This window comes from Suncus etruscus, chromosome 4, assembly GCF_024139225.1.
Source record: "Suncus etruscus isolate mSunEtr1 chromosome 4, mSunEtr1.pri.cur, whole genome shotgun sequence".
In the NCBI taxonomy this organism is placed as follows: Eukaryota; Metazoa; Chordata; class Mammalia; order Eulipotyphla; family Soricidae; genus Suncus; species Suncus etruscus.
The window spans coordinates 13,485,190-13,498,513 of record NC_064851.1 but is presented as its reverse complement, the minus strand read 5'-3'; the positions used below and the strand labels follow the sequence as shown (position 1 = coordinate 13,498,513).

General features: G+C 41.8%; 1 protein-coding gene across 1 annotated transcript in view; it reads left to right on the top strand.

Moving 5' to 3' along the window:
* The window catches only part of ANO2 (anoctamin 2), a 350,630-nt gene that overhangs the window by 273,657 nt on the left and 63,649 nt on the right, over window positions 1–13,324 (top strand). Inside the window, 1 exon segment of the mRNA XM_049771984.1 lies at window positions 8,417–8,612. Coding sequence (XP_049627941.1) covers window positions 8,417–8,612 — 196 coding nt within the window.

Sequence of the window (13,324 nt, the reverse complement as noted above, 5' to 3'; positions counted from 1 at the left end):
CTCAAAGCCTTTAAGGGTTATCCAAATATCAAGGCATACAAGACTAAAATCTAAGGGAAAGTGGACATAACTAGTATTGTACTAGTTATTTGTTGTTATTATAGAATCATCCCTAATGTGATTGGTTATTTTGTATTTTCAACCTTGTATAAATGGGTGTTTATTTAGGACCTCAAAATATGCCTTCCAGGGCTGAAGCAAAAGCACAGTGGGTAGTGTGTTTGCCTTGCACATGGCCAACTCAGGTTCAATCCCCAGCATCTTATATGGTCCCCTGAACCTGCCAGGAATAATTTCTGAGCATAGAGCCAGGAGTAACACTGAGCACTTCCTGGTGTGGCCCCCAAACAAAATAAAAATAAATGAATCCTCCAAATGTATTTTTCAAGACCAATAAATAATACGTAGTGAAAAAATAACCAACCACATAGAAGACAAAGTATGAGAAAGAGCAAGTGAGAATAGATCAAAAAGATTCTGGTGATATCAGCCACATAAAAAGCATTGATTGAGAATATCTGCCAAGACTAAAAATTAGACAATAAAACTGCTAGAAATAAAAATGTTTAAAATACATACATAATAAATAATAAATGTGACCCTATATTTCTATATAACCATAGAGAGGTTTAACAAGTTAAACTCAGTTTAAAAATAATGTATGAATCGCAATATAAATAAGAAGAACATATTACTAATATAGCACAGAGAGAAAGAATTTAAAAAAGGGAAAAGAAGAAATAGGAAAACAGAAGCCAAAGTTGTAGTATTGTGAGTAGAGCTCTAACATACAAAAACCTGGAATTGAACCCTTGTACTCTATATCATATGGTTGCCCAAGTCCATTAGGAGATTGACACAGAGCTGTGAGTAATCCCTAAGCACCACCAGGTATGGCCTCCCAAAATAATAAAAAAAAAAAAGAAAAGAAAAAAGAAAATAAAGAAAAGAGGCTGAAGCAATAGCCCAGCAGGCAGGGTATTTGCCTTGCATGCAGCTGACCCAGATTCTATCCCCAGCATCCCATATGATTCACCAAGCCTGCCAGGAGTAATGCCTGTAAGCTGCTTTGTATGGCCCAAAAGAAAAACAAAAAAGAACAAAAAACAAACAAAGGAAAGAAGAAAACAGAATGAAAAGACATTATTCCATGGTGCTACTGAAGAAAAGAAATAAAGAATAATTGATAAATAAGACAAAATTATTGCTTTTTTATCTGTGACACAATACCAATCCACAGATGTATGGAGTCCTAGTGAAATCTAAGTAGGAAAAAATACAAAGAAATTTATTTTAGGTTTATTCCAGCAAAATGATAGAATGCATGACTCAAAAAACAATTTAGAAAGCAATCCCCAATTCAAAGACAGATTAGGTCTCTTTAAAGAGATAGGTTGACCACTGATTTTTTTTTCTTATTGAAAATCAGAAGAATCTGAAACATTATCTTCATGTGCTAAAAAGAAAATAATGTGTAACCCAGAACTCTACACCTTGGAAAAATACCTTGTCAAAATGAGGGTTAAAATAAAGACATTTACAACTAAATATATTTCCACTTGCTTTGCATTTGCTTTATATTTCACCAAAGGAAATGGTGACAGTACTTTGCAGACCTGATCTCCTATGAAAGAGGCTGTTTTCAAGAAGGAGAGTAGAGTAACAAAAGTGGTGTTTGAAACTTGAGGAATAAGATAATAATAATAATAACATGTTTCGGTTTTCAAACTGAGGTCGCATTCAAATACACACAAAAATTAGAAAGCAGTTAGGTGGTAATTGGAATAATAATATCCAAGGATTCTTCTCTCCTCTGGATAATGTATACACCAAATAAATCCTGGGAATAATAAAGACACTTGAAGAGACTTGAAGAGTAATAAGGACAATTTAGCTCTTCCAAACAGAAACTTCTCATAAAGCAGTAACAATAAAGTTTGTGATATTGTGGTGGAACAGAGAATTAGATCAGTGGAACAAAATAGGAAACTAAGAATCAAATCTGAACCATTGGCATTTTATGTCAGTGGAGAAAGACCTCAAAGAATTTCATCGTGTGATATAAAATAAGATGTTAGAGTTTACTCAAAGGCTTTTATGCTGAGTAGCTATGAAGCTGGATTTATCCCTTCCTGAGGCAAAGAACAACTCTGCATTTGCTTTCCTGGGTGTATAAATCTGGAGTTTGGGGGAGACATTCATGCTGGAGACTTGACAAATAGCAGAGGAGACATTTAAAGTCACCAAAGGGTATATGATATCGTCAGGCTAATGAGCCAGCTAATGTAGTGTTCCAGACTTGGAGTATGAAGAGCCAAAAAATAAGATTGCAAAGGAATAGCCTAGGGAATATAGGCATTCCTGAAAATCAAGAAAGTATTGTAAGAGGAAGGTGGATCAGTGGTGTGAGATGCCACTGACAACTCTGGGAAGAAGAGATCTGAAAAATAGAAACTTTTTTGTTTTAATTTGTGGCCTGATCAGAGAGTTAGTATCATCATGGTAATTAGTGACAGACATAGCCTGACCATTGACAGATAATGAAAATCTGGCAGGTCAATGGTAGGTCATGTCCCCAAAGTCAAGCTTGTTTTGTTTTAATAAATTCCATGGTAACTTTGTAAAGCTAATCTGAGCATATTTGTTTTTTTATTTTCTTAGATTGTTAAGGAATAATTGATGATTCTTTTTGTTTTTCTTGGTTTGGGGCCACACCCAACAGCGCTCAGGGATTACTCTTGGCTCTGCACATGGAGATCACTTTTGACAGGACTCAGAACCATGAGAGATGCCAAGGATTGAACCCAGGTCTGCCGCATAAAAGACAAGGACCCTACCTGCTATTCTTTTTGTTTGTTTGTTTGTTTGTTTTGGCCACACCCATTTGATGCTCAGGGGTTACTCCTGGCTAAGTGCTCAGAAATTGCCCCTGGCTTGGGGGGACCATATGGGATGCTGGGGGATCAAACCATGGTCCTTCCTTGGCTAGCGCTTGCAAGGCAGACTCCTTACCTCTAGCGCCACCTCACCAGCCCCCTTACCTGCTATTCTAATCCTTCAACTCAACAGATGATTTTAATTTTTATTTTCCTGAATTCACACAATCCAGATCTTGATACAAATTGGAGATCCTGGGTCAGAACTAGAAACTGATTGCCCCCTCTCTGTGCCTGGAATTCTCCAGCTATGATCAGCAAGTGCTGAAAGAGGGACAGAGCTGGGAATGGAGGAATTCTCGCTATATCTTGATATTCTGATCCTAGTTTAAACTTATTGTCCTGAAATCACTATTAATATCACTTCTTTTTACTTTAAAACACATTCCAGAGTAGACAATAAGTCCTATATTCAATTTTTATTTAAAAGAACGCTTTTGTTCTATTTTTTCTTATTTTTATATAAAAAAAAACATCTTTTTAAAGAAGACTTGACATTCCCTCAGAACAAGGTGCATATCCTGAGATAAAGGAATTAAGGCAAAATAGATAAAATAGGGTTGTATATTTTTTTTTAAAGAGAATTAAGCTAAAAACGAAAGGCATCTACTGCCACAAGCACAAAAAATATCACTCCCTCCTTTATCCCATAGACTTAACCTTGGTAGAAGTTGCCAGGACCATCACTAGTAGGAGGGCATTTAGGTATACCAGTCTTTCAGATCATCTAAGAGAGTAACAGTCATGGGGGGATGAAAGCAAAGTCATGGATCTATGTTGGGACCATCTAGCTTCCTGTGACAGTGAAAACATGGACCAAGAAGATTTTTCTCTTCTTTTTTGGTCCTGAGAGTTGAGCTCACATTTCCTTCCTTTTTCCAATGACCCCTCTTTTATTTTCCCATTCTTTATTTTCATATTGGAGGGGACTTTCAGGTGCAGTATTCTTTCTCAGGAGCAAAATGCTGAGTTTTCCCTGCCACTAATGCTCAAGGCAGTTATTTCTTTTGACTGATAAAATCTAGAACTTGCCATTGGAACCCTCTCTATCACCTGGATGCTAAGATCAGTCTCAGTCTTATTATACCTCCGTATCCTCAAACCTTAAAAGGTTTACGTTTAAGGGTGACTGGAAGTTGACATCCTGTTTCCCAGGGCTTCTTCTATTCCCCTCCACACACTCATTTCCACTCATTTCCAGTTCTGTTCCTCTTCTGCCTCCCTCCTCTGTTGTCTTCTTCATACTCCTGTCTAAAAGTCATCCTGTTACTTTTGCTTTTTCCCACTCTGCTCCCAATCCCATTTGGTGGCGCCCCTTTCCCTAAGCTCTCTTTTTCTCTTTGTCCCTAAGATGGTTATCAAACTAGGCAGCCTTGTCTATATTGCACGTGCGTGCACGTGTGTGTGTGTGTGTGTGTGTGTGTGTGTGTGTGTGTGTGTATGTATGTATGTCTACCATTCAGGCTCATAGACAGAAATTTTGTTTGCTACTCTGTTCCTAATATCTAGAAAGGTAACTTCCACAATAGGTGCTCAGGATATATTTGGTGAATAATTGAATGAGAAAATGAGTTGATGAAGCAGATGCCAGAGACATCTTATTATGTTCATGATATGTTCATTTTAATGTCTCTGAGCTCTGATGTATTCTGCCCCTTGTTCCACAGAGTGGCTTTTGCCTGGTACACTTCTCTTTGCTCCTCCCCTTTCTTCCCTCCATGACTTTTCCATTGGAAAGCTGCCTCTGCAGCATTTTCCCAGACAGCTTTCCCCTCTCTCAGCACCATGTATGCCAAAAACGTATATGCTGAAGCCGGGGACTCTGTCCAGCTGTTCCCAAGCTTGTCCTTATTGTCAGTCTGTACCATGCTTTCCTCAACTCTTGTCAGGAGGTGAGTCCTGAAGGGGCAGATTTCCTTCTGGTTTTTCTCATAGTGTCATATAGGACTCTGGGTTCTGTAACTTGTCTCATTCTCCAGTTGGGTTATGTCCAGAGATAATGCAGTCGGATAAGACACCCAAAGCAACAGGAACCATGATGCTGTGACTAGGTGCAGGGAAGCGGAGTTGCCTAGAGATGAAGATCAGAACACCTCTTTTAAACAGCTTACACATGTGAGGCACCACCATGACAAGGCAGGAAGCACTAAAATCAAGAAAAGACCAGTCTCAACTTTCTGATTTTTTTTGGAAGGAATGGATTACAGACATGGAAGATGTCCCACATGGTGCTATGTGCCACCTGTAGTCAGAAAGTAGTTATTATGGGGCTGAAATGATAATACAGTGGGTAGGGTACTTACCTTGTATGTAGCTGACCCAGTTTTGATCATCAGCGTCCTATAAGGTCCCTGTGCACCACCAGGAGTAAGTACTGAGCGTAGAACCAGAAGTAACCACTGAGCATTGTTGAGTTTGGCCCAATGCAATAAATAAATAAATAAATAAATAAATAAATAAATAAGTCATTGTGGAATTTAAGAAATAAAGTCAATCATGTGACCTAAATGTTGTAAATACTCAGAACTCAGAAGACCTGAGTTCTCATGCTAGAATATACTGATGAATTTTGTAACCATAGACTCTTCTTTCAATCCTGGATCATTTGGACAGAGCATTTTCAAAAGACATACCTTTTATGGTTTTATTTTTTTAAGGATTAGTTCTAATAAGAATGTACATTATAATAAGACATAAAGAGAGCTCAAATTTATTCAGTTATGGATGACAATCCACTATGACTATCTCGGTCTTGTCTGTGCCCTTTAGATGCTGAGTCAACAACATGGTTGCTTCTGGACCGGTTTCCTTATTTCATAGGCTGATCCCTAAAGGTTACAATCCCATGACAGAAGCGTAGGGTGAAGGGCTATAACTTCAAGCACAACACTACCTTTTCCTCTCCTGCCCATGGTCTAGGAGTATGGCACAGGCTCTTGGTAAGCTCTCTGGGCCTGTGCTCGGGGCGCCATGAAAGAAGAAGCAGTAAACCCAATTTTTGCAAAGTGGAAAGTAAAGACCAGAGAAGGCAAGGGAACAAAGACCAGCATCAAAGGACAAGGGAGGAGTGTGTGAAAGATGGGAACTTTTAGAAGGAAGGGCGGGAGACAGAACTCAGTGGCTGCTTCTCTGAATGCAGCTTGACAAGAAACATGCTGAGTGTGGAGTCTAAATCAGTAGGTGTAGAGTTGAGCTGGGGCATCTGTGCATTTGCTACTATCCTATATGACACAGCCTCACTCTGGAACACACTCTGGCCAACAAACAAGAGTCTTCTTTTTTCTTCAGCCTCTTAGTTGGCCTCTTGGAAGGGAATAGAAGCCCGTCTCCTCACCACCAAGAAAAGGATGTTTTGGACATTATTGTTTTATTCCCAGTCATTTCCCTCCCCCACCCATATATGATCACATGCATTCTCTCTCTCTCTCTCTCTCTCTCTCTCTCTCTCTCTCTCTCTCTCTCTCTCTCTCTCTCATGCCCCTGGCTCATCAATACTTCACAATACTACAATCCCTGGACTTAACTGCAAAAGCGATTTGGGGGGAAGGAATCTCACACCATGTTTTCCAGGCCCTTACTGTCTGGCAGAGACAATCCCAGAGGAACAGGAAGTGAGAATGTCTCTATTGTTGGCAAGTGATGATGTCATGTCCCGACTTTCCTGCTTCATGGTCCGATCTACCTCCCTAGTCCTGCAGGCTTCCACCCCCACCTGCATCAGATGAGGAGCCTCTAGTGTTTTTCCCATCTAACTGACACACATATGTGTAACACACATATGTGTATACACAACGCTGCATTCTTTACCTCATCTTCTTTTTTATACTATGGCCTTTAAGGCAAATATTACTATTTATAAAGCACAGAGAATCAAGAAGAGAGGACTGCTAACATCAGCAGCCCCCAGACTTCAGCACCCCCAGGCATGCCCTAAGTCTGAAAACACATCTGTATTCCATTCCCCACTTGCACCCCCCCCCCCCGAAAGTCAATAGGTCATTCTGAATGCTTGACTGCTTGAGAAGTACTGTACAAGCCAAGTGCCCACTTTTCCCTTCCTCCCACTTTGTGTGTTTGTGGGGGGAAGCCATGAGATGATACATTTTCAAAGGGGTTCTTTCTGTCTGAACCTTTCTCTCTCCATGTTTTCCCTTTAGCCCTCTAGAGCCAGCTTCCCTTACTCCCAAGGAAATGTAACCTGAACAACCTCTGACAGAAAGAATCCTAAGAAAAATGTCCCTTACTGAAGGCAGCTTGAATTTTACTTGGAGAAAACTTTGCACCTACCAGCTCCCAGGCCTACCTCCACCCTTTTGAGAAGCTCACTTAGGCACTTTCTGCATGTGAGGCTTTCCTTGGCTCCCATCCTTGGGTATGGGAGGGGAAAGAAGGCTGGGAGGGCAGGGGAGAAAAAGGGGGTATTATTAAGGAGGTTCTAAGTACCCGATTTTTAAAAATCCATTTACATTTTACTGATTACCCTCTTCCCACTCTACTTCATTATTGTGATAATGTGATAATAAATGGGAGTTGTTACCTGTCTGTGGTGCCAGTGTGTGTGTGTGTGTGTGTGTGTGTGTGTGTGTGTGTGTGTGGTTTAACATGGTAATATTCAGGGCTTACTCTAGGTTCTATTGTCAAGTATCACACCTGGAGGGGCTCAGGAGATTGTATGGAGTGCCAGGGAACCAAGCCAGGTTGGTGACATGCAAGGAAAGTGCCTTAGTATGGCATGGCCCCCAAACTTGACTATTCTTAGGCTTTAGAGAGAGAGAAAATGAAAGGAGGGGCTTCCAGGTCAAGTAGTTGCTAAACTTATTTATTTATTTATTTTTAGCACAGCTTCTAGAAACTTGTATACCCAGGGAGAAATCTCTGGTAACAGGCAAGAAATCTTGCCTGCTAGAAAAACTAAAAGCAAGGTGTGGTTCATCCTGCAGACTGAGTTGAAACATCTCTCTTCTGGTTTTCTCTCCATATTCTTTTTCTTTTGAGCAACTTTCTTTAGACCATCCCATCCAACTTATCTCTTTTTAGCCTAAACACCCCTCTATTAACCCCATTTTTTCCCACTGGAGGCCCAGTTTAAGTCTGACTTACTCTACCAACTGTTCCTGCTCTTTGTGTTCTCGGTGCTGCTCAGAGCTATTATCACTGACATTATGTCTTTGTAGTTCCTCTTAGCTCCATAGTGGGTTTCAAGTGCTTCAAGGGAACAAATCCCATGATAAGCGTCGTCTGCTCCAATGTCTCCATTGATTTTGCATGTGTTCTAGGTTATTTGGATTCTGAGAAACATTGAGGGCATACTTCCTTAAAAAATGTTCCACCTTATGGATTTGCAGAGGCATTTGAGGATCTACTTTCCCTTGTAGCCTCCAACATGGAGTGTCCAGATTCATAACCCTCCAGTGGAGCAGATGTTGGCTGAACTAATAATTGGTTGCTAATATGTGACTCTCCTTGCTTTTCTTGAACAGATTGCCCTGACCTTCTCCATCGTCTTTGGGGTCATTGTGTACCGGATCACAACAAAAGCTGCTCTGTCGCTCAACAAGGCCACACGCTCCAATGTCCGGGTGACAGTGACTGCAACAGCAGTCATCATCAACTTGGTGGTTATCCTCATCCTGGATGAGATCTATGGTGCTGTGGCCAAGTGGCTCACCAAAATAGGTACCATGTTTATAGATCCCCTGTGGGCCGTTGTCTCTCTTCCTCCTTGAATGTCATCTATTTTATATCTGTATAAGATTTTTGGAGGTCAGAACCCCAATGAACAGAGACATAAACAAATGCTTGATGCAGGGCACAGTAGTCAGAGAATAAAGAAAAATGGTAGTTGTGCATTTCAGAGCCTACAAACCTTTCACACTTTTGCAGAAATTCTTCTTCTAAGATTGTTATTCAGGGGTAGTCCTTATTTGATTGTCTCTCAATCTTTTTTCCAACTGTGCCCCCCTTCTAAAGCTTATTTTCTATCCTATCAGTTGCACACTGTCTCATGTTATTTGTTTCATATTATTTTCCATCATTGATGAAATTTTCACCTGTGGCCCACATAGTAGATCCTGGAGGCCCCTATCACTGCCAGCTAAGAAACTTTGGTCTGGACATGAGCTTTTTCTCTCCTTTTCCCAGCAAGATTTGTAATGCAGAGAAAGCCTCCTGATACATGAGCCCAACAGGGTCTTATCTACTCCCATATTGTCAGAGGCCCCAGAAAATCCACACATTCTCCTACACTGAGCAGACTTCAAAGAGGCTGGGCAGACTTCCCAAGCTTGGAGCAGTGAGAAAAATGTAGTGGCCTGGGGGATTCTGAGGTGTCATTTGAGATTGCAGCCTGCTGAGGCCTGAGCACCACTTGCAGACTCCATCGGCTGATTAGACAGGGGTGGGCTGTGAGTCGGATCCTTCTTGCCCCATAGCTCCCCTGGGTGGCCTTCATGTACCCTAGCTTCTTGTCACTGGGAATCTCAGCCTCTGAGAACTCAGAGGCAGCGAGCGCATGATATGACATCTTCCATTCACACATCAGCTTGAAACCAACTTTTGCTTTAATAACTCTCATATCCAGAGAGATTCTTTGGAGCATCAGAGACCCTAAGAGGACTGCTCTAATTCCATTGACGTAGTGCCTTCTGGTGTGGCTTCTGCTATACTGGACAGTTCCCTTTCTTTCTTTTTGGGAGGGTACCTGGTTGGGGCCACACCTAGCAATGCTCAGAGACTACTTCTGGCTCTTTGCTAATAGAGCATTTCTGGTGGTGCTCAGGGAACTATATGCAGTGATAGGGATTGAATGTATAATATGATGTTCATTCATTGACCACTTATAAGTTAGACTCATGTTTGATAATCTGCACATCCAAAGGGTTCTCTCTAGCACCTCTGAAAAGCTTCTCTAATTCTTCTAACACTGTACTTCTGCTTACACTGAATATTTTTCTTGTTTCTTTTCTTTTTTAGGAGGCTAGTAGGGGCTGGGTCATACCCATAGGTGGTCAGGGGCTTTTGTATCTGTCCTCAGAGATAACTCTTGGTAGTACTTAGAGAACCACACTCAATGTTAGCTATCAAACTTCAGTCAAGAAAATGAATTGAAATTGCCTGCAAGCAAGATAAGGGCCTTACCCCCTCTACTCTGTTTTGGACTCTCTGTTGGTTTCAATGGGTATAGATGCAGTTACTTTCTTTCTGGTTCTGCTTTCTTTTTAATTGTATCTACTGGTGTCACTCTTTTGGGAAAAATACATGGACAATTTGAATACAAGGTATTTGGTGGCAGACAAGATTATTTACAGTGCATAAAAGATACAATCAACACCCCCAAGAATGCCAAGAGAAGCTTGGTGGTGTGGGGGTGATCTAGGCATCTAGTTGGAAATCTAAGTCTCCAGACAGGCACAGTATTGGAGAAAGAATGGATTGAAAGAGAAGGCAGTTGCTAGTAGAGGTTAGAGATTCAGAGGTTTGGCCTTGAAGGTGGGGAAAAGATCCCTAGTGGTCAAGAAAGGTACAAAGAAGAGGGTATAAGTTTGGCTGGTCTAACTCCTAGGACAGTGGAGGACCCTGCCTAGAACATGGCCAAAAGAAAGCAAAAAGCATGTGCAGGGAATATTTCAGTGTGGGAATGTTGACAACAGGGCCTGTGTCCTGTTCAGGCTACAACTGGGGGGAAGATCTCGACCACCTGGCAGGTTGCAGACTCTGCTGGTTTCTCTAGGCAATGGAAAACTGTTGGCTGGGGCTCAAGGGAGATATCCAAAGAGCCCCTGACTTTCTGGCTTGCTTAGTGAACCATCTGACAAATCAGGCAAAGGCAGATAGAGGCAAAAAAAAAAAAATGGAAATATTCCCTGGAAAGCTGAAGGGGCTGGGCTGGAAGAAGCAATTTGAATGTAAAAAATGGGTATTTGGATGTGCCTTCCTGAAACTAAGCAATTGTGCGCAGGAGAATCCTGCAAGTTGTAGGATATTGAAGCAGGGGATAAGGATCAGAGAAAGTATTTGTATCTTTCAGCCTCTTTTCCTCCAAAGATAGGACAAAGGGACCAGGTGAGTTTGGTGAGGGTGGAATATCAGTGGTTCCTTCCAGGCTCACTGTGAAATAGGATTTTCCCCCTCTCTCATCCAAAAGGAGAAATGAGTGAGGAAGGGGAGACCAGTCACGGTGCTTGCAACTAATCACCCTTCATCTGTCTGGACGTGCCTTTGGGGTGGAAGGAGATGTCCACCAGCCTGTCTATTGGCTCCCACCCTAACACTACCCAAATCATTGGAAGAGTGTGGTGTGATGGAAGCCGTCTGTTTGCACTAGCTCTTGGCTAGGGATATCGGGTATCTCTGAGGGAGAGAGGCAAGAAGAGCACACGGAAAGGTGCCCAGGGAGCTTGTGGGCTGGAAGCAGGGGGACAAATACCAGGAAATTGAAGAGAATGTGAACATGTGCTGACTGCCCATTTGTGCTGATTTCTTTCAAGAGACTCCCAATCATGGAAATGACAGGAAGTGGCTTGCTGAACCATCAAGACCTCATTAGCCTGGGCTTTGTGGCTCCATCCCATGTGCCCATTGGTTGGGTGCCTTTCTGTATGTGGCCAACGAATAAGGTCCACTTTCACTGTTTCTCAGACTCACAATTCTCAGACTCAAGCTCTCTAAACTCCTAAATCAGAGGATACCATGATATAAAAAAAAAAAAGCTCTCAAAAAAGAAAATTCTAACAAGGACATTTTGTCCTTTGTGGTCATGACAGTTAAACACATATTTTAATTATGAAAACAACTGGATCTCTTATTTACTCTTTACTATGGATCACTTGGGAAGTGTTATTGCTTCCGTTGACTGAGATTCAGCCTCAAATTCTGCTTCTGCCATACACAGAGCTTTTCTGGTGCGTAGATATATTATTTTCTGTCTGCCTTAAAATGATGAATAGGGGGAAAGTCTTCACTCAGAACCCACTCAGGAATCCATGTCTTTGCTATCTATACCAGGGGCTATTTCTCCTTCTCTTTTCAACTAGACATTTCCAAAGGCTTTAGAAAGGTGTTCCTTGGAAAATGGTTGGACTTTCTATTCTGAGAGAAATAACCTTTGAGTTCAAGAATTGGCTTTTCCTCCACTCACAGCTGTGAGGCATTTGCAAAGAGGAAACCTCGTAAGATGAATATCTCTTGATATGGTTTTCACCCTCTCCCTCCTTCCTGATCTGGGCTCATGTCAGCCTCACTATAGTCACAGCCTATAGACTCTACCATTATCTTCCACCTCTTTCATATGCCTGTCTTGGAAATTCTGGCCCTATTTGCCTTTCTCAAATGGCAGGTTTGAGGGGGCATCCATCCCATTCAGCCCCCATACAAAATTTCCTTTGGAGGTCAGATGTAAACAACTATTGGATGCTCTCAACCATATTCTTCTTGTTGTCCATCCTCCTCCACTCTTGCCGGTGCACTGAATGTACCTTGCCCCCAGTTACCTTATGTGCCCCTTTTTCCTCCCCTTCATATTTTAATGACCTGTAGCAACCCTCCCTTTAAAGCAGTATCTCTAAACCAAGGACATATGTATATTTCAGGGTATTCCAAGGGGACCTGGGTTGTCATATATATATGGGATGCCACTGTACAAGACTAGGGGGCCACAAGGAGACCACAGGAAAGAAATAAGGCTAAAAGAAGCCATGATTCTAAGACCTAAGACATTTTTAAAGAATCTTTTTAGTTAGAGAGATAATATGTGAGGTAAAGTATTTACTTGTCTTACATGTGGCAACCCTGGTTCAATCAGTGTATATGGTCTCCCAAGCCCCTCTAGAATTGAACCCTGAGCACAGAGTTAGAAGTAAACCCTCCCCACCATTGGGTGTGCCCCCAAACTCTGCCTCCCCAAAGGACCTCTCCTATCTTACTTCTGTTTTCCAAGAATTGTTTTCTACACCCTTGATTGTTGATGGGTCTCCTTTCACAAATCATTCAGAGTTCCTCCCTTTGACGTTGATCGAGTACTTCCTTTGTGCTAGGTGCATGCCAGGAGCATAGCTATAAATAAGAAAGACAAGCCCTCCCCTGGCTTTCACTGTACTTACTGTAATAAGTGAAAGATGGAGAGTAAACATCAGCAAGTCACCGTGGGGGTGGTAACAGACCTGTGTTGTGTGTGTGTGTGTGTGTGAGAGAGAGAGAGAGAGAGAGAGAGAGAGAGAGAGAGAGAGAGAGAGAGAGAGAGAGAGAGAGAGAGAGAGAGGTTCTGTGGTATCTACTTTGGATCAAGTGGTTGAGAAAGATTATTGGGAAAGGGTTATCGTGGAGTCTAAGTGACAGGATGTAGATCTGGGAAGAGGTTCTAGGATGTGGAAGCAGCAAAGGCTATGAGGTGG